This window comes from Phodopus roborovskii, unplaced genomic scaffold, assembly GCF_943737965.1.
Source record: "Phodopus roborovskii unplaced genomic scaffold, PHOROB, whole genome shotgun sequence".
NCBI lineage: Eukaryota > Metazoa > Chordata > Mammalia > Rodentia > Cricetidae > Phodopus > Phodopus roborovskii.
Window position 1 is genome coordinate 35,743,692 of NW_026126433.1, and position 24,521 is coordinate 35,768,212.

The 24,521-nt window shown below is 45.3% G+C and overlaps 2 protein-coding genes across 3 annotated transcripts in view; one reads left to right on the top strand and one right to left on the bottom strand.

Annotated features, from left to right (window-relative positions):
• Nme7 (NME/NM23 family member 7) overlaps positions 1 to 1,427 on the top strand; it is a 120,143-nt gene extending 118,716 nt beyond the window's left edge. For both annotated transcript variants that reach the window (XM_051186150.1, XM_051186151.1), the window contains one exon: positions 1,140 to 1,427. In XM_051186150.1, the coding sequence (XP_051042107.1) occupies positions 1,140 to 1,172 (33 nt within the window). In that variant the 3' untranslated portion in view covers positions 1,173 to 1,427. The remainder of the gene's footprint in view (positions 1 to 1,139) is intronic.
• Atp1b1 (ATPase Na+/K+ transporting subunit beta 1) lies at positions 1,235 to 21,263 on the bottom strand. The gene is made up of 6 exons (XM_051186153.1): positions 20,801 to 21,263; positions 16,543 to 16,671; positions 7,002 to 7,157; positions 5,955 to 6,139; positions 3,405 to 3,485; positions 1,235 to 2,661 (listed from the first exon to the last, which is right to left on the bottom strand). Exons 1-6 carry the CDS (start codon positions 20,895 to 20,897, stop codon positions 2,398 to 2,400), a joined length of 912 nt encoding a protein of 303 aa, XP_051042110.1. The 5' UTR covers positions 20,898 to 21,263; the 3' UTR covers positions 1,235 to 2,397.
• Positions 21,264 to 24,521: the final 3,258 nt, after the last annotated feature.

Sequence of the window (24,521 nt, forward strand, 5' to 3'; positions counted from 1 at the left end):
GGTTATGGTGTCACTTCACAGCAATAGAAACCCTAAGATACCAACCAAGGCTACATAATGAGACCCTGTCTCAACCCTGCCTCTCCAAAATGAACTGTGTCAATAAAATAAACCATCTTCAGAGGAGTGACACCCTCTATTCCCATAAATGTGTGGCTTTTTGGGTAGCCCACTTTTATATTGAGGATACTATCTTTGAATTTTGCTAGTTACCCAGTAATTGAAGAGAATTCCTAAACTCTGTAAAGTTAGCCGATTGAACCATTTTTTAAAAAGCCATTTGTTACTCTTTGTTAAATGGAGTAACTCTTCCTCTGGTATTGGTTTGTCATCACATAATTTGCTGCTGTAGAGAGAAAAGTCTGTACATGAATCAGAGAATAGGTCTTACTGACTCCTGAGTACTGGAATCACAAGTGTGCATAGCCACACCTAGAGAAAAACAGGATCTTTTTAGTATGGAGCAGTGGGTGGGAACTAGCTCTGTTACTAGTATTTGTGAATTAGCTCTACAGCAGTCTTCCGGGGCCAGCTAGCATGGACCTGAGTTCTTAGAGCTAGCCTCAAGGTAGGAAGGACCAATCGTTGAGGTCACACAGGCCTTCTGGATGGCTTCCAGTTTCACATGACACCATCATTTTAATTTGCATGTCTCCATGTTGGAGATACAAAAATCTTAAAACTCCATCATACCAGAAAAAAAAAATCTAGAATGTATAATTTTTTCTTTTCTCACTCACACTAAGACTAATTTTTCAATAAGGTAAATAAGTCTTGGGCTAAACCCTGAACCAAAACAAAGTACAGGCTTTTTAATTTACTGAGTCTCAAACCCAACATCTTTTTTTAACTTAGCTACTAGAAACATTTATATACACACAAACTCAGTGAATACACTTTGATGAGCTATGGTTATTGTTATAGGAGCCAAGATTTCCTGTGTTGTATACTGAGTGGAACAGCAACTGTAAAACCCTTCTAAAACAAGCTTCAGGCTTACTGGCTTTGTGCCTCTTATTAACTCAGTATCCCTTGGGGAGAGGTATGCATCCTGATCCCCTGGTCTCATGGGCATCCTGATCAGGCGGCGGAGCCCAGACTTTCATAGCAGCTACTGACAGCCTGTGCTTGCCTTTCAGGTCCAGTATTTCTTCAAGATCTTGGATAACTAATAGTACAGAGAGTAAAGACGACACAGACTGAGACACTCAGACAAGTGAATCACACACATGAGGAATGTGTTCATTCTTTTATTGTCCGTTGTTTTAACCTGACTGACACAAGATCAACAAGAGCACTGTACTCCTGGCAACTATTACATATGTTAGAACATGGATTTGCACTGTGTAGACAACATTTAACACCAGTCTATGGGGTACTGCATTGCTTTTTATAAAGTTCAAAATAAAGATTTTATTTTCAAACAAGTGACTTTGGTTTATTTCATACATTACACTTTTTTTCTTGCAGAAAAAAATAAAATTGTACAACTGCATAAATATAAAATTCTTCCACCATGAAAATGGTTAAAACATTCATAAAGACACAGCACCAGCACATGATGCCTCCAGAGAAAGGAAAGAAGGAAAAGAAAACGGACAAAGCAAATTAATTAGCCCCATCACTAGCCAAAGTGATGGGCAGATCCAGATCTCGGACACAGCTGCAGAGCACACTGGAGGACAAGGGATAGATGGCGAGACAGCATTCAGCATGGAGCACAACACAACCCGTCACCCTTTTGTTTTTCTGTAGTGTCACTTAAAATTTAAAGGGCAGTTCCCCCATGACAGCCCACCCCCACCCCTAGCCCCAGGAAATAAAGATAAAAATAACGACCTGCTACCACAGGAAAGAGACTATGGAGTGTGTTTAAAATGCTCATTGATGGGCCATTATTTTTGAAATTCCAGAGCCAAAAAAATAAAGAAAGAAAAGGAAAAAGTACCATGCCAGTTTTATTCCCATTGAATATTTACACCTTGGACAGCAAACCTTGCTCACGTAAAGTAGAAAACATATGATAAAACATGGCTTGAAAAATGACCAGAGTGCGCACCTATAGTACTGTACACTAAAGAAAATAGACCAGGCGGCAATACTTAGGGGCCAGAGCACTGCTCACTACAAGTCAGTTATGGAATCTAATTTACAGTAAAAATGGGCACGTCCCAAGGCTCAATTTTTATTTTTCTTTTGTCATTTACAGTAGAATAAATATTTTGTTGCTATTGCTACACTTTAAATTTACATTCTAACCTATTAAATGCAGAAGCTAGTGTAAAGCATAGAGATTAAGTGTAGGTCCCATACGTATGACAGTTTGTTCAAGACTAGTAGGTTTGTGTATCTTTTTTAACTTATTAAATGGCTAGTGGGGAAGATTTGTGCTTGTGATCAGCTCTTAATTAAAATTTTTACCTCGAAGCGTCCCTGAAAGCGGTCTTTCTCACTGTACCCAATGTTCTCACCATATGCCTTACACTCAATGCGAACCTCAGTGTCCAAGGTGAGGTTGGTGAACTGGACAGCCAGCAGGGGCTGCAGATACTTGGGCTGCAGGAGTTTGCCATAGTAGGGATAATACTGCAGAGGGAAGCCATAAAACCCGCCCATTCCGAAGTACTCTATGTTTCCGACCTTGTCCTTGTCTTCATCTCTCTAGAAACCAAAAAGGAATGTAGTTGAATTTTAACGGAACACGTCATGGGTCTCGTCTTGTTCTTGCGTGCAAGACTCTCAACCCCTACAGTCTGAAAAATGATTGCTACAGGAAAAGAAAACAAGCCACCCTGTGGCATGCCTACCTCAAACCTCTCAGAAGTCAGGGCCACCAAGCACCGGGTGGCACCACAGGAAGGAGGTAATTTGGCTGCCCAGAGCAACCAAGAAATATTCACAAGAGGGGGCTGCTTTCACTGTTCAAATGGAGACATTGAGGCAAAGGTCAAGAACACACTTCTCAAAGCTGGCACGGCCTCCTAGTAGAAGGCCAATAATGAGAGGAACTCCCTGAACTGTCCTAGTGGATTCTGTTTCATTGTGAACATTGTCTCCAGCGAGATTTGTTTGCATATTTGCCTCTATTTCTTACATCTACCTCTTGGTATCACAACACTAATTTTTGGCATTCGTTAAAGAGAGATAACAACAAAGTTGGCCCCAAATTTTTAGCACATGCTGTGGGCTAGCTAGCTCACACTTCTCAGGTCCTTAAACCCACATTCCATTAGATTAAATTCAGATGTTTGAGTTTCTTGTGCCAATTGTATAGTTCCAATTCAACTTTTCAGAGGGACACCTGGAAGCAGTTTCTCATACCCAAACTCCCTCTAATGTGAGGAAGTCTCCATTCCTCTCATCCCGCCCCTCTGCCCCTCCCACCACCCTGGGTGCATTCTTACCTTGCCACTACACTGGACGGGGAGGACATTCGGGTTATACTTCATTGCTGAGTAAGTCTCCAAGGATTCATTCTTGGGAGGCTAAAAGTGAAACCCACAATGGTCAACAAAATATTTTTTCTCCCTGGAAAATAAAACTTTATTATGTAGCCCAAACAAATACACACTGTTGACAATAAGCTTCGGGAGTAATAAGACACATCAGGAAAGTGAGTGAGTGACTCCCCTCAACTAAAAAACTGTTTGGTTTGTTTGAAGTGAAGGTAAGTATCCAAGTGTGGTGATCACTACAAATGAGTGGTAAAGCAGCCCGGCACTCAGGGATGTGTGATGCTAACCTACCATAAGCCTGACTCAAAGGACAATGAAAAGTTAGAGGACCGAGTGGCTGCTAAGGGGATGGTCATTACAGCGAGAGTTGATGGGCACTTCTAGTCCAAAGGATTGGACCCTTGTCCTGAGCCTTGGGTAAAAACACTGTGCTTTTCTTTAATAATGCAGTCTTCAAGGAAGGCTGGCTACATCCTCCTATGAGAAAGGACACACACTGACCTCTAAGGACTCATTCTTTCCAATTCTGTGAGGTAAATCTAGTACCCAAAACAGGTCAAGGTGGCATTGCCTTAGGAGATAGACTGCTGAGACTGAGTTAGTTCACTAGAAGACCCACTATAGTCTGAAAACAATTGCTACAGCAAAATACAAAGCCCTCCTCCTACATCCCCGGTTCAAATCTACCTCCAAAGAAGGGTGATGAATATGCTTTACTAGAAAGCAGTCATTTGCTTATTCATGTTAGCACTGCATCTGAGCCTGGACATGAGACATAACACACATACAGATTTACACGTCAGTAAGGGATTCCTATTTTGGACTACTTGTAGAATATGAGAAAATGAGCATCTAGACTTGATTCTTCGGGGCTTTCTGCTACCAAGATTTATCTTTGAAAACTTAGAATAGAAAACACTTATTGACCTAAGATGTTGCCATGATCTACCTTCAGAAGATAAGGAACCAGGCACCCCAACTGAAATGAGGAGTGCTGGTCTCCCTATAGAAAATCATTCCACTGACAAACCAGCTGGCGCTGTGGGTGGGAGAGGCAAATGAGCAGAAGCAATGGATTACCGGAGGCCTTCCAGAGGTGGGAAGAGAGGAACCACAACAGGCCAGCCCCTGCCTCTGAAATAGGAACCACTAAGAGTGTGTGGTGGGGAACTTTACAAACAAATGACCCAGAGAGCAGAAACTGGCTTCACACTTCCTTCAGATACACCACACCAGGTCCTCCTATTGCTAGATTACCCTAGCCAGGTCAATGACAAAATGCAGGCATGGAGTAGTAGTCCTACCTATGGTGCTCCCCATTTGTTATACGCGTCTCTCTGCGGGAAGAATTCTGTTAAAAGGTACACTAACATTTGCAAGAGATCCATCAAGGCAGCCAGCCAGCCATTCAGGCAACCAGCCATCCACCCACTATTGGTTCTTCCCTCTGGTAGAATAAAAGAGCTTTGATGCATTTTTTTAGGATAACTTTTCTTGCTGGGCTTGGTGGCACATGCCTTTAATTCCAGCGTTCAGGCATATGGATCTCTGTGAGTTCAAGGCCAGCCTGTGCAGCAGAGTTCAGGACATCGAAAGCTACACAGAGACATTGTATCTCAAAAAGAAAAAAAAAAAAAAAAAAAAGGAAAAAGAAAGAAACTTCCTCTCTGCACTGATTTTCTTTTGGGTAACAAGTATTATAGAACTAAATTAGCAAGCAGTAGAAACTGAGTGAATGAAAGACAGGTTTCAGAAAGGAAGTGGACATGTTCAGATCAATTTCCTCAGAATTAAAATGTATATGCTAATGTTGGGCAGTGTTCCTGTTATCGTTAGAATAACTTTCAGGCAGAAACCTTGCCTAAGGAAGAAGGACAGCAGTGTTTATTAAGTCACGACCTGAGAAGACAGTAAAATAATCATTTGCTGGTTTTAATGATCAAGTAATGTTCATTAGAAACTGCATGGTTATCCAAGTTCAGAGGTGGTGTCATTTTTCTAGGTTTTATAATGAAATCATCATAAAGAAAGAAAGAAAAAAAACTTCTACAGATTAAGAGGCAGCATTTTTGATATACTCCTGTTGCTTCAAAGTCCAAACCAAAAGCAGCCTATATTCACATGACATAGCCAGGAAACTCACATGTGAAAATAACTTTTTTATCTGGACACTGCATATTAAGAATAGGAACAAAGAGCTGTCAGTGAATGAGTGAACACCCATAGTCTCATCATTGGAGAGAAGGGACTAGGATAAAAGGGAGCACAAGGCCTTGGCTACAAAAGAGACTGGGATAAGCCTGGGCTACATTGAAACTATGTCTCAAAAAACAAAGCAGGATCACACTCCAAACTTTGGCTATGGCATGCAGTCTGCCCTCAATACAGGAGAGAGGTTTTGGTATTACACTAGGACTGATAGCACTTCAAAAGCAGAAACTTCCCGTCTCATCAGCTAAGCCACAAAGTGCATCTGCACTGTAAAACACCACCACTTGCCTTAGGTTTGAAGCCCAGGACTCGGTTGAGCTTGATGATGATGCAGGGTTTCCCCTCTTTGTAGCCGTAAGAATCATCATTAATTCCAGAGCAGTTCCCCAGCCAGTCAAGCTTGAACCTGCACACCTTCCTCTCTCCTCGTTCATGATTAAAGTCTCCCCGTTCCTTGGGTTCGCTGGGCATACCTAAAAGCACAAACACATTTACAGAGTGCACCTCTGTTTGCTCCGCACTGTTAAGAAGGAAAAGAACTTTTCGTTCTTTATAATTTCCCATTGAAGACAGTGCTACACATGGCCTGTATTAGACAAGGACTTCCAGCAAACTGTCTGCTCTCTTCAAAAGGTAGGTGTTAGCAAAGGCAACCCCTGGGGCATGACCCCAAGCCTGCTGCTCACACCTGCGCTCTACGGTCAGCATATGCTCAGGCTGTGTTAGTCTCTGCTAATGCAGTAGTTCTCAACCTTCAGAATGCTGTGACTTTTTAATCCAGTCATCACAACATGCATGTTGTTATTTTCATTGCTAGCTACTTTGTAATTTTGCTACTGTTATGGATTGTAATGTAAATGTCTGTATTTTCTGATGGTCTTAGGACTCCTGTGAAGGGGTTGCAGCCCACAGGTTGAGAACTGCTGCTCTAATAGCTTGCTTAGTTACTTAGGGCTAAAAGGAAACTAGACCATGCCCCAGCAGCAGCATTTTGACAGGGACACACAGCTTTGCTCAGAAACAGGGACTTTGTAACAAGACCATAAATTAAAGGGACTGTTAATAACTTTTTTAGCTGGAAGGGTTTGGGTCACAATATTCTGGAACTGCAGGAAAACAATGAATATATTTTATTGTAATATTTCATATATATATTATTTATGGCTACCTTATCCTAATGCATTTTACTAAATTAACTATTTTCCCTTCAAACATGATTTCACCTTATCACTTATGTCTTTATTGTAAAGAAAAAAAAAAGAAAGAAAGAAAAGAAAAAGAAAATGGCAACTCATTCGATACTATCACCACATGAATCTCCAGAGAGTCACTTACTGCCACAGTCCTCAAAAATCATGTCATCCTTCTGGGCCGAATCTTTGTACTTTTCCAGGAACCTAATGATGTTTAGCACATAGGCCTCATAGCTCTTGGGGTCATTAGGACGGAAGGAAATTTCAGTCTTTTGGATCTGAGGAATCTGTGTCAATCCTACAACAGAGAAAGTCAGAAAGACAAAGTCAGTGGAATGAAGGCAATGGAGACCTCAGGAACAGACTTTCCCTTCACAAATAAGCTTTCCCTCACAGCTCCCCACGCCTACTCACGTGATGGGTTAAATCCCCACTTCCCTTTCAAATTCAATCTGATGACATTTAGATTAGATATCTAAAAGTGTGATGATGATGTAATATCAGATATCATCCAGTTTCCTTGCAAACACTTAAGAGTAGGCATTAACTTGTTTTAGGAATGAGAATACCATTTGCAATGAAAGGTGAAGTGTTCTGTCCACGACTGCAGAGAATATAGAGCCAGAATTCCAACCCAGGTGTGCAGTTCTCAAAAGTCTGTGGTTTTCCTGATGCCCTCATGTGCACACACTCTTACAACTGCATTGCTAGCACCAGGTGTACAGGTGGCTCTCCCTTCAGTAACATGGGTTCTCTGAGCAGAGACCTGACCAGATATTCCACATCAAGATATATATACAGTTACTAATTCAAATATCTCAACATGTCAGTACCTATCAGTGAAATTCAAGACACATGACATGGGTTTGCATTCTGTTATAAATCTCTCATGTCCAGAAGTCTGTGCCCTCACAGACTCTCCTAAATGGGCACTTGCTCAGTACTACACAATAGCACTATATCCAGGTCAGTGAGTTGGAGAGGCAATCACAATGACATTCCATCCCAGAACAGCCAGATAAAAGATAAAAGATAGCCAATTAGATTCCACTTTCAAATGAACACAGGACAATTCTTTAGTAGACACACGTAGACACACACACGTAGACACACACACGTAGACACACACACACACACACACAGACACACACACGTAGACACACACACACACACACACTTGTTCACTGTTTAACGAATTTCACTGTAAGCAGCTACCATGTGTTTCCTGTTGTGACATCAGACACCTAGATTAGATGCTCTAATCTCCATCCCAAGATTGGCCCTGTGTCAGAGGGCCTGCTCCTCAGAAGCTACACCAGACCTCCTCCCATCAACCTCTGGCAGGTGGGAGCACACACACCATACTCCTCAAACTGGTTGAACAGGCAGCCTCATAGGATCTATTCCAGACCTATATGGGCATAACCTCTAAGTCCAAAGCACCCTTGGTTTAGAAAGACTGCTCTGAAGAATTAGAATTTAATAGTAGTGGGGACATCAACACAGACAATGGCATAATTAACATGGAAGCATATCTTGAGCAATTCATTATTTAGCAGCACCATTTGTGGTACTTGAGAACAAGGCTTCAGCAGAAGCTGGAATAAATAGCTGTTAAGTTTTTCCAGCAGTGAGGAGTGCTCTGAGCTTCAACAGTGACTTATGTGGGACTAGCCCACCTGAACGAACTCTGAGCAGCCACCTAAAGAGATGTCAGAAGGGACAGACATGAAGACAAAGAAGTGACACAATGAGAGTTGGACAAAGTGCTCAAGATGATGAGACTATCAAGAGTGGTAATAAGCACCCTATGTGCAGCATGGTAGCACACGCCTTTAATCCCAGCATTCAGGGGGCAGAGGCAGGTGGATCTCTTTGAGTTCAAAAAGTCAGCCTGGTCTACAGAACAGGACAAGCTCCAAAGCTACACAGACAAACACTATCTCAAAAAAAAAAAAAAAAAAAAAAAAGTAAAACCTAAAGAACACAGGAAAAAAGGCTGTCCATGGGACACAATCAGAATTAACTCATCCTCTTCATCTTGATATAAGCAAAGGTCACTATGATTAAACATTCTTTAAAAGCTCTTAAGCCAGGGAAAACGGTTTTTGTGACTAATAATCTAAAGATATTCTAGACAATCTTTTGATATTAAGTTGGGAAGCTGGCATTGTGACTTACCCATGTACTTTGAAACAATGTATCGAAAGCCACTGACCTCTGCAAAGGGAAAGCAATCACAGGCAAGTACAGAAGCCAGCACAGGACCCAGAAGGGAAAATGGTGCTGAAATGGGCAGGGCAGCTAGAGAACCATTAGCAGTCTGTGGTGTAAACCAGACATCTAAGTCAAGTCTGGCCGTGGGGAAGTAAAGGGCACATACCCAGTATTAGAGAATGCGTCAGAACAGGGCATTTTCCTAGAACAGAGAAAATGGAGTCTTGAGGGGCAGTCATGCCTATGAGATGAGGACAAATGCCTGTGAATTTGTCAAGCAGAATGGACAAAGAGTAGAACTACGTGTTCAGGGTTACTCAGCTTCCTAAGCCCAGGAGGAGGGTGGAGGCAGCTTGAAGGGTGAAGATAGCCAAGGGATCAAATGTCAGGAGGCTAGGAGCACCCTACCCATCTTTCAGAAAGGAGGGAAACTGGAAGAAAGGAACTTCAGGCAGCTGATGAAGAGCCACCAGGGTAGGGTGGTAAGTGACAGCAGCATAAGCTCTGGTCCCCAGCAGAGCAGGTGATTCATCAGAAAACGTTCAGTCTCACCCAGGAGCTGCAACAACTAAAGTCACACTGAAAATAAACAAGATAGGACCCAGATTGCAAAGCAAGTTCACCCACTGCCTCTCATTTGCCAGCTGTCTCCTCTCTCTGTATTCTCTGTCAGCAGCCATTCAAGGTGCCATTTCTTTGATGTCCCCATGAGGTGTGGTCATGTCACTTGTCCCACGAGAAACGGAAGGTGGGGAGACAGGAATCGCAGCGAGGGCTTTTCCTTCCCTCACTGCTTCAATCCCAGATCACCATTCAGAGAGACAAGGTGACATGTACCAGAGCCCCAAACATGAGTTCCTATATACAACTTAGTTCTTGTCAGCATACTTTCCAGGACTTCATGTTCACCAAGACATGGATGGATGCCGGCCTTACTCATCAGTAGCAAGTCCATCTGCTATCCATTGCTTACCAACTGACCTGGAAAATAGTGTGACTGTTGTTACCTGCAGTGCCTCCGCTGACCCAAAGTGTGATGCAGTCAGTACCATTCCTCTATAGTCAAGGCAAATTAAATCATAGACCCAAACACTGGAATCACACCAATTTCTATCTCATAGCTCAAATCCCGCCCCTCCCCACCCCTCCATCTTGCTAACTGGTGCTTTTGACAACTGGTATACCTAGACAGGATCTTTTGGCTTCTGGTTTCTCTTTGCCCACTCCTAAAGCTGTCAGTAATAACTGAAAAGTGTTAGCTCTGCCTGCAGTGGTGAGCTCACAGAGGCCAAAGACCAGACGGTTTCACACAGCAGGCCCTGAAGCAGACCTAGCCTTCTCTCTGCCTCTTGGCTGTCAAGAGCTTAAAAGTGAGCACAAGGAGATGAGCCCAGTAGAGCTTTGCTGCTTTGTTGTAACCAGACAACAAGTCACCGACCAGTGAAGCTGTTACTAAGAAAGTCACCTCCAAAGACTGAAACTGTTTGAGTAATGTTAATATCTGAGTTCCTATGAGTACTTCAATTTTACATTAAGATCTGGAGTAAGAAAACAAAACCTCTGACTTCACACTTGCCTCTTCCAGATGCACCAGCATCTCCCCACTCCATCTCCTGAGAAACAAAGGAGGCATACATCCCCACTTCTGGTTTTAGTGGATGTGCATGGTAGAGGGCATGAACAAAGGGGTGGGGGGAAGAAAGAGGCTTTTCACTAGCCAATGTTTTGTTTCCAGTTAGGTTTATAATGTAGCAAGTTTGTGATTTCTCAATCTGCTTGCAGAGCTCAAGGATTTAAAGGAGGATGTAGCCATTTTAACCTTGCAGCAGTTTCTCGGGTGAATCCCAAAGCACAGCTGTTTGGACCTGTCATTTGATACAGCTGATGACTCACAGCCAAACACTCTTCAACAGGTATCATCTTCCACGAAACCAACCAAGGGCACAGGAAGCTAAGGGAAACATTTACATGAAGCCATTCACATCTCTTATACACTGCAGGTTCAAAGCACTTGCATTAAAAAGAAAATGGAGGTGTGAGAATGGCTTATACATATACAAATACAACTTTACAGTTATGTATTTGGATGATTACTCCCTTGAAGTGGGAATCTGAACAACCTATTATTCATTATTTTATCTCTGGGGTTATTATCAACTTACCTAACAGAATTCTGGGAATCAGTTCCCTTCAACTTACCTTTTGTGTCAGGGTTAGCATGTGACTGGAGACTGGATTAGCCAAGAGTAAATGGCCTACCTTGAGGCACATAAATAGTCTATCCACACGGGACACCTGAGACCTGCTCCCTTTGAAAGTTAAGAGGAACACCTCATCTGTTTCTACATACTATTTAGCAGTTTATCCATCCATGGGGTACAGAAATCTGTGCCAGTCTAAATTAAATGCCAACAACTCTGGTGGCAGGTCCTTCACTGTTTAAGAATTACCCATCAGGGGACTTTTATCAAAACTTGCATATTCAATTTTAGATGTTGAGAAGGAATTACTTAGTATGGATGCTCAACTTTCAAAGTAGTTTTCATAGGATATTGTGGTTGACATCTTGGAAAGCTCAGAATCGTGTTTATTCCCCTAAACAAGGAGGGTAACACTTCTTTATAAAGGGGAATGCGAAAAAAACAAGCACTAGACATCTTATACTATGTTTTTGTTGTTGTTGTTGTTTTTTTTTTTTTTTTTTTTTTTTTTGGTCCAAGGTCAAAAAGAACAAGTATATTCTTGACTTGTCTAATTCCAAAACACGACATTTGCTAATAGCCTGAAATTTGATACTCTAGGGCGCCTATCTCTGCACAAGGTGGGAAAAGGTACTTTTCTGGTTAAAAGCTATTGGGTAATACACATCATGGATCTCCTTTGTTGCCCTGGCCTCTCTGGAGTCTGGTCAGCATCAGGTGGATGAACATCTGGCATGAGAGAGCACAATGGTCACTGACTGATTCTACATCAGCAGAAATGAAGGCATCTTCCCACTACTATCTCCCAGGGTGGAGCTCTCTTCTTGTGAATGCCGTAAGACACTGACAGGTCTCCCCACCCCCAGGAGCACTGACATCAGTTTGTCTAATTTAACAGAGGCTCTGGTTCCATTACTCATCTTCAGATGAGTAAAACTCACTTTTCTGGAGTTCTAGGTTGACCTGAAACTTGCAGTCTCGTGAATATTGGGATTAAAGGCATGAGACATTACACCTGGCTTTCCAACAATATATTAGGTTAATCACTGGGCTTCCTGCATACATGGAGACTTTAGACATAAACTGAACAGGCAAGAGAGTTCTAGAAGTCTGAGGTCTTTAAGTTCTTTAATGAACTACATATGAGGAAGCTTGCGCTACCAATGCTATCTCATCTGGGAACAGGTTGGAGGGATCCAGGGGGTGGGAAGGGAGACCCAGCAGCAGTCAGACCCAAAGGTGTCAGCCATCTGATCACAAATCAACTAACTGGAAATGGCAGAAAAGTCCAACACTCTGAAGTTACAGTTCCTCCAAAAAGCACAGGGAGAAAGTGTTTCCACTCCTACACCTCTGAAATTGGAGAGGGCCAATCACCCTGTGATTTGAAGTTTTTCTCAGGAGCCTGAAGGATGGAGGGGTGGGCTATGATTCCTGTGCCCTCGTGAATTAGATTAGTTACCTGGATTCACAAGATGAAACTCAAACCAGTCCATGGTCTGCTATTGTTCATCCCCCCCATCTTCCTGCCCTAATTCTGGTTACCCACGTGCCAAGAATCTCACCTTCTTAAAGTGAACTCTGTCCTCGCTGAGCCATTTTAAAGAGTAAAACAAAGAACCTCCCACAACTTTAAGAGGAAGAACAGAGAACACATTCCTACCTTTGCACCAGGAAGCAAGTCAGGTAGGAACTCTGTGGACTCAGGGAATGACATGCAGTGACCTTCAGTTCACTGCACAGTTGCTAGGATAACCTGGGAGTGGGGGATGGGGAACAGCCTATGGTAGACACTTTTCCACTACACCACAGGGAAGGCAACAAGGTGAGCGAGGTTGAGTGTGCACGCACATGGGGGCATGTGTGCTATACGTGTGCACTGTGCTTGGCTCTCTCTCTCAGAAAGGACATGCTGCCTCACATACTGCAAGAGATGCTCCTCTGGACAAAAGCTTGGATGCCACAGGCAGGTGTAGGTATGTGAAGAGGACAGTTAGCATGTCATTTAGGTTCACCAGGGCAAGCTAAGGTTGGACTGACACCATGAAAGTTAAGTATGCAGCCTACCCCTGCACTATCACCCAAAGCTTTACTGGAAATTCGGGGCCTTCTGTTTCCAGTAGAAGGCGGGGACATAAATAACGAGGCTGCTGGCCCCACTGTGCACTGCCATTAGTTTTACCTCTACAAGTACTAATGTTTTGCATATATTTCCTGTCTAATCATCACAAGCTATTCCTCCTATTGGACACAGAAGAAACTGTGGTTTGGTGTGTTCGATGGTAATGGAGTGGTGGAGGCTGGGTTCAACTCCCTGGTCTTCTTAGGCTGATATAATTTCATGAATTTCTAATAGCTTTGGGCTCTGGAGACTGCTTTTACACTTACATTAAAGCAACAGGAAGTTAGAAACTGATTTTTTGAGCTATAAAAATAGCTATTTAATACTATGTGCCAACAACTCATCCAAGACACTGCTTTCTGGGTGGAGTGAGCAGGTTAGTTCTAACAGAGAGTAAGATCTGGCAAGAAACAGCATCCACTGCTCAGAGTCCAGAAACCACATGACCACTGTCCTTAAATTTCCCTTCTATTTTGTATTATTCTGTCTGTGACTTTCCCATTTGGCCTATCAGCTCATCCATTATACAACCTACATGATTACAGCAGGGCAGAACTGTCACTACTGGGGCTGGCCAGACTCACACATGCCACTTGGAAGAGATCTAGTTACAAGGCATTTCAAAGCATAAAGGACACTCCAAACCCAATTGGCCATGTTTGTATTCATACCCCAAGGTCAGATGACAACACTCCATGTTAAGTCCTGGCATCTTTAAATGCTATAGCCTTACACACTTACCATGTACATCTGACTCAGAACTTTCCCTTCTTGACCAAGACAGAAATGGAGACATTAAGTTGATGCCAAAAGTTGATCAAGATATATACTCCCACACATTTATTCAGTCTGCAGAGTTAATGAATCATTAATCTCTCTCCAAATATGAATTTCAACATTTGTTCTGAAAGATGCCAAGAGGAGACCAGTTAGGGTCCCTCTGGGAATGTAGAGTACTCAGAACCATCCAGGAGCATTGTATATCTTACCAGCTAGTGCTCTACTGACCTGACTCAAAGTAACCTTCATTTTCTAAAGTGTCAGAAGGGCTGGGACAGGAGATTGGGGAGACCCTGCTACTAAATTAAAAGCTAAGGGCAGGGAGACAAAAATGACCAGGATAAGGGACAGAGGAGACAACTGGGAAGGTGAAGGACTGAAAACTTTGCCTGTGACTCAGACCAAAGGGCAGGAATGCATATTTCCAAGATGAGCCACTCACATTCCTTCAGAGAAGTGAGGGTTTGTCAGGTCAGTCCAACTGCTGAGCACACTAAATATAGGTGCTAATAGGAAGTACTGGGAAGAAGAGGGGAAGATGGGGGGGGGGGGGGGGGGAGGCCTGGGATGGTGTGCCTCAGTCAGGGCAAGGTCAATTGCAAACCTTTACTCAAAGCATGAGATACTTTCACTATTTTGGAGGGTGAGATTTCTTTCCAGAAAAGTACCTGGAAAGAAAAATTTACTTTATTTTATTAAATTATTTATTTCTGCTAGTCATGGTAGCACAATCCTAGCACTTGGGAGCAAAGGCTGGCAGATTTAAGTTTGAGGATAGCTTGGTCTACATAGCAAGTTCCAGGACAGCCGGAGCTACACAGAGAAACCCTATCTCTAAAATAAACAAATTACTAATTTCTCCAAGGTTTATAGTGGGTTTTTTTGTTGTTGTTGTTGTTGTTTGTTTGTTTTTTAAGTAAAGAATGACTACATGGTCATCTTTGCTTCAAGTGTAAGTTATTAGAAAGCAACATCAGGACTAAAGAACAACTTTTAAGTGGCATAAGGGCTATGTACAAATTTAATAACCATGATTACTAGTGCTGCTGTAAGAACTCTAACAGAAGAGGACATGGAAGACATGCCTTATAAACCACAGAAGACTAGAATACTGAATATCCTAAATCAGAACCTTGCTTCAACCTTTCCAAGGACCCACCTTCTGATACAATAGCTGCTAGAATCTGTGGATCATGAAATAGATTAAGCTGTTTTATATACATTTATACACATTGTCTTTGTTCACTTCCCACCTAAATTTATCTGAAAATATTCTGAGATTTTTTTTCCTTGCCCTGGAGGACTTTTTGACTTAGTATGGTAAGACAATGCTGCTTGCTGCTTTCGAATTCTGCAGTTTCTTCCTCCTCACACCCAAAAAGAGCAAGACATGTTGCCAACAGGTACTGCTGAGTGACTGCACAAAGCCCCAATATTGTCACCTCCAGACGGCTGTTTCCAAACCACCAAACTCTTGCTCAAACAAGAGAGGAGTCACTGTCACTCTATCCCCTGAAACCTCAAGGTCACTTACAGAGTGACCAGAGAAAAGAGTTATGCAACACACAACACTTCATTCTTCTTCTCCCAGCTTTCCTCCAGGCAGAAGAACCACAGTATATTTGTGCTTACTGTTGCTCAGTTGCCTGTCATTTAGCACCAGGCTTGTGGGCAATGGCCTTCCGTGGTATGTGAACTCAACACCAACAGCAACCAAGTCACAGCAGTGGACACTTGTGGGGGATTGTCTTTTCTAGGATAATCTTTTTGTTTGTTGAAGTTTTCTAGTGAGAACAGAGACAGCTAAACTAGAAAGATGGCCCACAAAACCACAAACAGGCCTGTTGAGATATGCAGAGAGAGAGAGAGAGAGAGTGTATGTGTGTGTGTGTGTGTGTGTGTGTGTGTGTGTGTGTATGTGTGTGTTCAAGGTCAAATGCAAATCTGTAACAGGTGAGTCATGGCTCCTCCCTGTGGGCATGATTTTTTTTTTTTTTTTAAGAGTTTGTCTGAGTTATGTCTCCTTATAAGTGAAAAAATGCATCAGAGCTGAAAAGACCCTAGAATGATCAACTGACCAAGCCCTTGCTTGTTAAGGCCAAGCAGAATGGAGCCCCAACAGGACTTGATGTGCCCAGTCACACAATGAAGCTGTGTGCTCCACCCTCATCCCAGAGCTGTGAAGACATCTGCAGCCATCTGGAGCTCAGCCGCAATGCAGCCATAAGCCATGGCTGCAAGTCTTTCCGATTCTTTCCCATGCCTAGCTTGAAGTTCTACCACAGAACAATTTTCTCAAGGTGTCTTCTTGGTTGGAAGTGGCACCCCTTTTACCGATGGAAAAGCCAGTCCCTGGATTTTACCTGGCGGGGCCACACGGTCCTGGTATGTGGGCTTCAGTTCACTGATAGTAAGCAGCATCACTTGGATGGTCCCAATGAAGATGCCAGCCAGGCAGCCATAAAATATCACGTAGAACAGAAGGATCTTAACTGTGGGGAGAACAGACAGACATGGGTGTGATGCAGTCACACATGCAGAATCCAAGCCCACCCTTCCCAAAGACAGCCATAACTCTTTCCCAATTCCTCTTCAACCTGTTTCTCTAGGTCTTCCTTTGCCAGCACTAATCTAAAGAGGGAACCTGCTCTTTTTGGAAGGCACAAGTGGAAGAAATATCTAACAGGGAATCACTTCTTCCCCTGAAAAGACTCCATCACCAGTGCAAACCTGCATCCGCATCCACACACATACGCAATGCACCTGACACACAACAACATGCCCTTAAGGTGCATCACTCTGCTGTTCCCCCAAACACTGAGGTGCCTACAAACAACCAACTCAAAAACACATGGTGAAGATCTCCTTGTCAAATCTATCTACAAAGCACCATTGTTTTCTTCAGGGACACAGGGAAATGGGAACCAGTCAAACATACAAAGGAGATCCTGTGGTACAAATGGTCACCATTTTTACCTCCTCTTCTAACCTGAAGAGTTAACAACTGGCTATGTATGTGCTAACTATATTTTCTTTTTCTCACAGTTAACAGGCTGAATAAGAACGAATTTAAAAAAAAAAAATAACATGCAAGCAAACAAACAAAAAAACTGCCTTGAACCAACAAGAAGCCGACATGGAATGGAATAAAGCTATCAGTTACTGGTTTACAAGGATTATCTCCCTGATTAGCAGCATAGTAACAGGCTGTACTAGGCATCGCCTAGCTGTCCTGTGCCAGCCAAACTAGAAGGGAACCAGGAGAACTGTAAGGTTATCAGAAACATGACACACAAAGGAGGCATGGGTTACTTCTAAAGGGTCCCTGGAAAAATGTCACAGAGTAAAAGCATCACCAAAAATATGGATACATGAAGTGTGGAAATGAGCCATGCAGCTCTCTTCATACATGGAAAAACACCCAACGTTCCCAGCAAGAATGGATATTTCAAAACAACGGATGTTATGGAGCTGTTGAAACAAACCAAACACTCATAAAAGCCCACACAAAAATGGTGAACCAAATCCCTTTTCTCCCTATATATAAAAACACAAGCAAAGAGGAGGAGGAGACAGCTGCATCATCGAGAACTCAGCCCACAGCTCTGTCCCTTCCTCCCGGCAAGATAAGGGTTAAGTGCTGCATTTGGTATCCAGGCAGCAGTAGGCAAATGGCAAGGTTGTGACGTCAAGGGATCTGGAAAATAATTTTTCCAGCAAATGCTCTGAAGAGGTACAGAGTTGGTATAACCCAGTCAGCAGGACAGCTCCTGAGAGCCTAGCTTCTCTGCTGCTCTCCCTCCAATGTCATCCTTGGTGGTCTTAGTGTAACCACATCTTCCTCTTCTAACAACTACAATCTTTCTACTCATTCCCTGGACTCGAGGGAGCTGAGGGAGCTAATCCTAACCCAAGAAAAGGTGCACAACTGAGGCTACTATTCAAAAGGCAATAGATGGGAAATTTTACAAGCACAATGATTAGCTAAGCTCAAGAAAATATACACCCTTTCTGCTCTACCTATAGGACACCAAAGGCAAGTGAGGAATTCTGCTGCTGCTGCTGCTGCTTGAAATTTACTTAGTAAATCTGTTACTGCAGTGAAGTCATTTGGTTAGATGCAACATGCAGGTCTAGTGAGCTTAGGCAATGGATTCTAGAAGACCAAGGCTACCAGTGGCACTGAGAAACAGAAACAAAGGCAAGGTTAATCAGCTGGATGGCATGTGGGGGGCTGGGGTGTAAGTTTTAGAGACATTTCCTCCCCTTTAAAGCAATTTTCCTTGTCTTTCTGCACTTATAGAACATGGAGGAACACTGGAAGTTTGACTTAAAATATATATATATATATACATATATATTATTTATTTAAAGGATATATATATATATATCCTTTAAAATGCCAAAAGATTTTAAAAGTGGCATGTGAGACCAACAGTGATGTAAATGTATGAATATAATATAAAAACCTGCCAACACCTGTATTAACTTAATTAAAAGGTAGAAAGCACAAAGTGATTTGTAAGTTGTGTTTTCTCCAGTAGGTGACAGACTCGAGCCTCCTGCCGTCCATCTTGGTGAAAAATCTACCTATAAGCAAAACGGATCCAAGGGCATCCTGCCCTGGTCCCAAGGGCATCCATGTTGGGCCCAGAGCAGAAAAAGGGGGTCTCTCTCTCTGAGACAGCTACTGCTGCTGTTATCATCTGCCTTGGGGCAATACTGCCATTTCTTACATTGTCAGAAAGAAACCAACATGTTAGCACAAAACAACCTGGGTTTCGAGCTGAGCACCTACAAAATGGAAGATGAGTTCAGATGGCTGCTTCATATAAGTCAGTGTACATCACTACCTAACTGGATGCCATTATGGAGACCACACAGTCTCCTCCTCTCTCTCTCCTTCTGTCGTGGAAGGGCTGCCCCATTAAATGTCAACTTATAGAACAAACTGTTCCATACTGCCTTCCTAACCCTCTAAAGCAAATATTATTCAAAGAAGGAGTGTGAGACTGGAATGAGGAAAGAAATATTCTTAAGAAGTGGAAAAACACTAGAGGGCAAATTTCACAAGGTACCTGGAGTCAATGCTGCCCCTGGTCTTGTGATGCGGCAGGGGCCAGACCACCAGGAAAAGGAACCCCAGCTAACCTGGGAGGAGGGGCCAGTTCCGCAATGCACCTCCTAGGCCTAGCTGACTTACAGGGAGTTGCTACTAGGAAATAACCCTGGCTATTCATCCTATACATACCTCACATTTCTTCAGGTTTCCCCTTCCACACTACAGAAACACAGGGGGACTGTGGCCATACCCCCATTGAAGAACAGTCTCTCCAAACAAAATGAAATAGGAAGAGAAATAAAAAGCAACTAATTTAAAGAACTACATTTCCCCATGGCTCCAGGTACCTATGTTTGGCAGTAATGCCATGGAATGAGGCTTCACCTTGACTAACCTTGAAGTATGATGCATTATTAACCCTTCATTTTTTTCAGTTGAGAGGCTCCCTGACTGCATTTTTTTTCCTGGGGGAGGGGGGATAAAAGAAAACCATATATCCCAGCTTCTCCCTTTTCAAAATGTCAGCCAAGCACCATTTCCCTGACTCATTCTCCAGTCCATTTCCATAGACCCTCCCCAAACAGGGACACTGCATCGCTAGTTTTCAGGGTTCCCTTGGTGACTGCAATGCTGGTGCTTTAGGGGAGGGAGGGGAGGAGGGGGAAGAGGAGGTAGAGGTGCTGGTGGCAGTGGTGTTACTGGAGAAGGAGGGGGCAGTGATGCAGCGGAGGGGAGTTCCCTCCCTCCCTTCTGCAGTCACGACTGGTGGATCTGTCTACAACTGTGCCCTTCAAAATGACCTTTTAAAAAACCTACCACCTTCCCGGTGAAAAAAGGGTTAAAAAAGCAAATATGGTATCTAATGTTCAATGGGGTATGAGGGGATTCCAGACGAGGAAGCAACAGGCGGCATGGAATCGTCTAAGATGACCTGTTTCTTCATTTGTACCATATAGGTCTTAAAAACACCAGACTGCCATGTGTCTCGCCAAGGCTTAAAGACGGGCCCTGACATGGAGCTCACTGAGCCATTTCTGGGCTATGATGACTCTGAGGACCGTCTCTAGGGTAAACCCTAGAGTGGCCATGAAATACTGCATTGTGGATGCATTTCTCCTTCCCATTCCTCTCCATTCTAGGTTCGTTTTTAGGCTGGAAGAATGATGCTATCACAGCATCGCCTACATTATTATTGCAGGTTAGCTAACGAGTTTCTCTCACAGCCCCAAATCTCATTTATCTAAGGTGTTGGGAGATGGAGAGGGAAGGCACATACATAGTCTCCTGGAACCTGACCGAATTTGCCAGGAGATGAAGATCCCTACCATGACCATAACCATCAGTCTAGCCAGCTCCAGCCTCCACCCGCGCCGCATCCTGAGGACCTCTCATCTGTCACTAGATGCCCCCGCGCGCTCCTAGCATCGCCCACCACCAAATCCCCGACACCCTGGACAGCCCCGTGGGTGCCGAACAGTCCGCAGTGCCCGCGCACAGGGATGCGCCTCCTAGGAAAAGCCAAGGCACGGGCGGCTAGAGCCGCGGAGCCCCGTACTTACACCAACTACCACCGGTCCTGCCCAGAAACTCCTTCTTCTCCGAGTTCCAAATGAATTTCTTCCAGCTGCCTTCCTCCTTGGCTTTTCCGCGGGCCATGGTGGCGGCTCAGTAGTGGTGGCCGAGGCCAAGGGAAGGAGAGTGCGGCGCGCGCCCTGGCGTCCTCCCGGCGGCTGCTCGGTGTCCCCCGCGGCCCGGCTCTGTCTCTAAAGGCGAGACGCGCCGCTGCCGCTGCGGCTCTCCGAGTGCGAGGAGCGCGGCGGAGCAGCCGAGGCAGAGAGGGAGGAGGAGGTGCGGCGGGGGCGGAGGGAGGAGGGAGGAAGGAGGAGGGAGCGCGCGGGCTGGGCGGCTCCGAGTCCCGCACCTAGCGGTGGGCGCGTGTCCGCTCACGGCTTCTCCCCTCGCTCTGATCGCTTTCCTGGGGGCTCGGCGAACCCCGCGGCTGGTGCTCCAAGCTGTAGCTGCACCACTCCGCCTGCTGTGACCTCTGCCAAGACCGAGCAGGGACAAGGATGAAAAGTCACCGGGAAGGACGAGAGGAGCGGAGCGCGGGCTCGGCACACACACGCGCGCGCCGGCCACGAGCCGAGAAATTGGCTGAGGGCGCACGCCCTACCTTTACTATATACCGCGCCTCCGCCACCCGTAGCCCCGCCCACCGGCGGCACGGTGGACCAATCGTCAGCTCAGAGAAGGCGGAGCCAGAGACCCGAGGGGGCGGGCTCGGGGCTGGCACAAAGGAGCCCGCTGGGCTAGAGGGGCAGGCGCGGCAGCGGGGGCGCGGAGAGTGACGGGGGCTGTTGAGTTGTGCCCGGCTGCTCTGCGCTTCCCCTCCCCGCCCTGGGCTGTGCCCAGACACCCTCTTGCGCCGGTGCGGTGGCCTGCACCTAGGTCGATCTCTGGGAGCCCCGGAGACGCCGGTCTCTTCCTTGTGTCTGGTATCTCACCCACCTACCCCACCGCCGCCTCCACCACCACCATCTCCTGGCCTGGGTTTGCTGGAGGTCCACCCCCCCCCCAGGTTCTGGCTGGGTGGGGTAAGGTCACTCCGGGACGCTAGTGACTCTGCTCAGCTCTGCTCCGCCTCTCCGCTCCTGCACCTGCCGCCCCCTCGCAATCCCTGCCACTGCCGTCCCTCTCCTAGCAGGCCAGCCCAGCCGGCAGCCTGGGTTCTTGACTCCTGGGCTGTGCTCCTTGTGGGCGGCCTGAACCACCTCAAGCCGGACAGTTGCCAAACCCACCCTGAACTGTAGCTGGGAACCGGTTGTGGCTCCTGCCAGTCTAGACCCCGGGAACAATTTCTGCACGTGACCCAGCCACCTAAAACTCTCCTGGCCTGGCTCGGTGGCTGGTATTCTCGGTGGCTTACTGTTGTGTCTCACTGGGGGCATCCTTACCCTCTACTGTAGAATTCTTGGAATGACAGAACCCTGGGGAAGACCCAGCTCATGTGTCAGTACATCGCAAGAGCTTAGGGTTGAACACGACCTGCTTCCCACCCTTTTCAGCCTTGGTGGCTGAAAAGCCATTAATTTCATCCATTGAGCCCCTGAGCAGCTTCCCACACAACTCTTGGGGTGATGACACAGCAGAAAATGGTGATGCTTCTGCAGTGGCTGCACAGAAGCCTGTCCTAGGAGCGACCTGGCTGGTTGTGGAAAGAGCTAACTTTTACCAAGGACCTTCCCAGTACAGAGATGGTTTCCCACGGTTTCCCTGCCATTTTCAAGGTCAATCTTGCAGGCCCAAGGACAAACACGACAGGATGCAAAATGAGTTTGCTCTCACTAATCCCACCTGCAAGACTGAAGAAAACCTGAATTTCCCAAGATTCAGCGAAGAAGCAGCAACCTAGGCACTAGCCCATGGGGCTGCAACCCAGCTATGTCAAGGGCAACTATGAGAGCAGCTTGTTGGGAAAGGAAGTCACCCCCTGCTTTGCCCTACGGTGTTTATTTTGGAAAAGCCCCAAGTTGGTGGTAGGTGAGCTATTGGAAGAGGCTGCACCTGTAGGTCAATCTCCAGGCAGAGCTTACAAAAATCAGAGATGAGGGTAGAGGGTAAGGCAGCTTCAAGGATGAGGCTTGGCAGGAGTTCAGTGGTTCAAACCTATATAGTCCCACAGTCTGGAGACAGAGGCAGGAGGATTGCAAATATAAGGCTGTGTACTGAGTGCTGGGCCAGCCTGAGCTACAAAGAGTGGAAAGAAGGGGAAAAGAAAGAAAAGGAAAGAAAAAGTAATGATTGTTGTGGTGCCCATCCCTCACAGCCCCTGTAGCTACGCCCACAAGGACATGTTAACAGGAGTATGTGCAAACAGGTTCGTAGTGCCATATTTTATTTTATCAGAACTACCTTTATTCTTGAAAAAGAAAAGTGCCCTCCCTCCCTTAGCTGCAAATGTGTGTGACAAATGCCAGTTACATTGGTGTTGAGTGAGACAGACAAGCTTTCTTTCTCACCAGTACCCGGTCTTCTTCTGGTGGATGTCTCCCCTTCTCAAGTGAGTTCCCAGCCCTTCAAGAGTCAGGCCTGCGGAGCCACAGTAGCATCTCCCCTAGGCTGGATAGGAGCATTGGTGTTCCCACCCAGAGCCAGTGTTGCTGCAGCAAAACATGATCTCAGCCCACTTGTGTGGGAACCATTTCTATCAGTGGCTCACCTCCACCTGCCTAGCCAGTTTCCACCACCTCATCACACAGAGCAGCCCTAAGGAGGGATAAGATAGAGATGTAGCCCAGTCCTCACTTCCAGGTCTGCCAGCTTCTCCACCTTGGCCAAGTCTCTTGTTCTCTCCAGGGCTGTTCCTTGGGCTGTAAAATTAGAGTGATACATTGTAGCCAGGATTAAAAGAAGGATGTGGGAAAGTGTTAAGCACACTGCCTAGTACATAGCAAGAGCTATTAAGTAGCTAGCTTAACTATAATTCCTTCCATGTGACCTTGACTAACCTTGAAGTACGATTTTGTGACTGACCATCTTACTCTGATACTTTAACAGGACCAGGACTCTGAGTTCCCTTTGGGCCCTGGAAGGTCACCCTGACTAGTGCCCCACCCTCAATGCCACATTTTCCCTTGCTTCCCAACATGCTTCCTGCTCTGTGACCTCGGCTAACTCAAGTAATGAATAACTTGAGCACATAATGTCCCTTTGGATTGTACTGGGCTGGGCTTTTGTTCCCAGGCCCCTTCTGTGCAGGGTGCTATAGCAGCAGGTTGAAATGAAAATGTGTGTGGCTCTCCTGAGGGAGGGGTGCCTCAAGCAGGTGCAGTGTGCAGCTGGGTGTGGACCTTTGGGAACTAAGAACGCTTTTCCCTGGGTACCTGTACAAGTTCACTGGAGGAAGAAAGTACTGGGCTCCATAAAAAGGCTCAGGGAAGAGGAGAACAACTGTCAGTCCCCTTTCTGTGCTGGCTAGGGAAGAGAGATGGTTCTGGCATCCTATGATTGGTTCTGCCCAAGGTTAACAGTCTGTGTGGGTGGACAGAGGAGAAGCACTAAACAGAACTGACAGCATAGAACTGAGGGAGGGTTATCGAAGTGAGGATGACAGATTCCAACTCAGGAAACAGCCAGATGCTGTTGCAGTTGATGCAGAATTTACCAGGGGGCAGACATGGGGTCCAGCAGATAAAAGCAGACAGGAGAGCCCTGCCTATAGCAAGATGGTCATCCAGAAACTGGCCTTTGAGAAGAGACACACCGTGTCAAGTATAAGAT

Coding starts and splice junctions, on each gene's coding strand:
- Atp1b1 (XM_051186153.1), bottom strand. CDS start 20,897: ATGGCCCGCGGAAAAGCCAAGGAGGAAGGCAGCTGGAAGAAATTCATT. Junction 6,140..7,001: donor GATTTTTGAGGACTGTGGCA/GTAAGTGACTCT, acceptor TTGTGCTTTTAG/GTATGCCCAGCGAACCCAAG. Junction 2,662..3,404: donor CCGTCCAGTGTAGTGGCAAG/GTAAGAATGCAC, acceptor TTTGGTTTCTAG/AGAGATGAAGACAAGGACAA.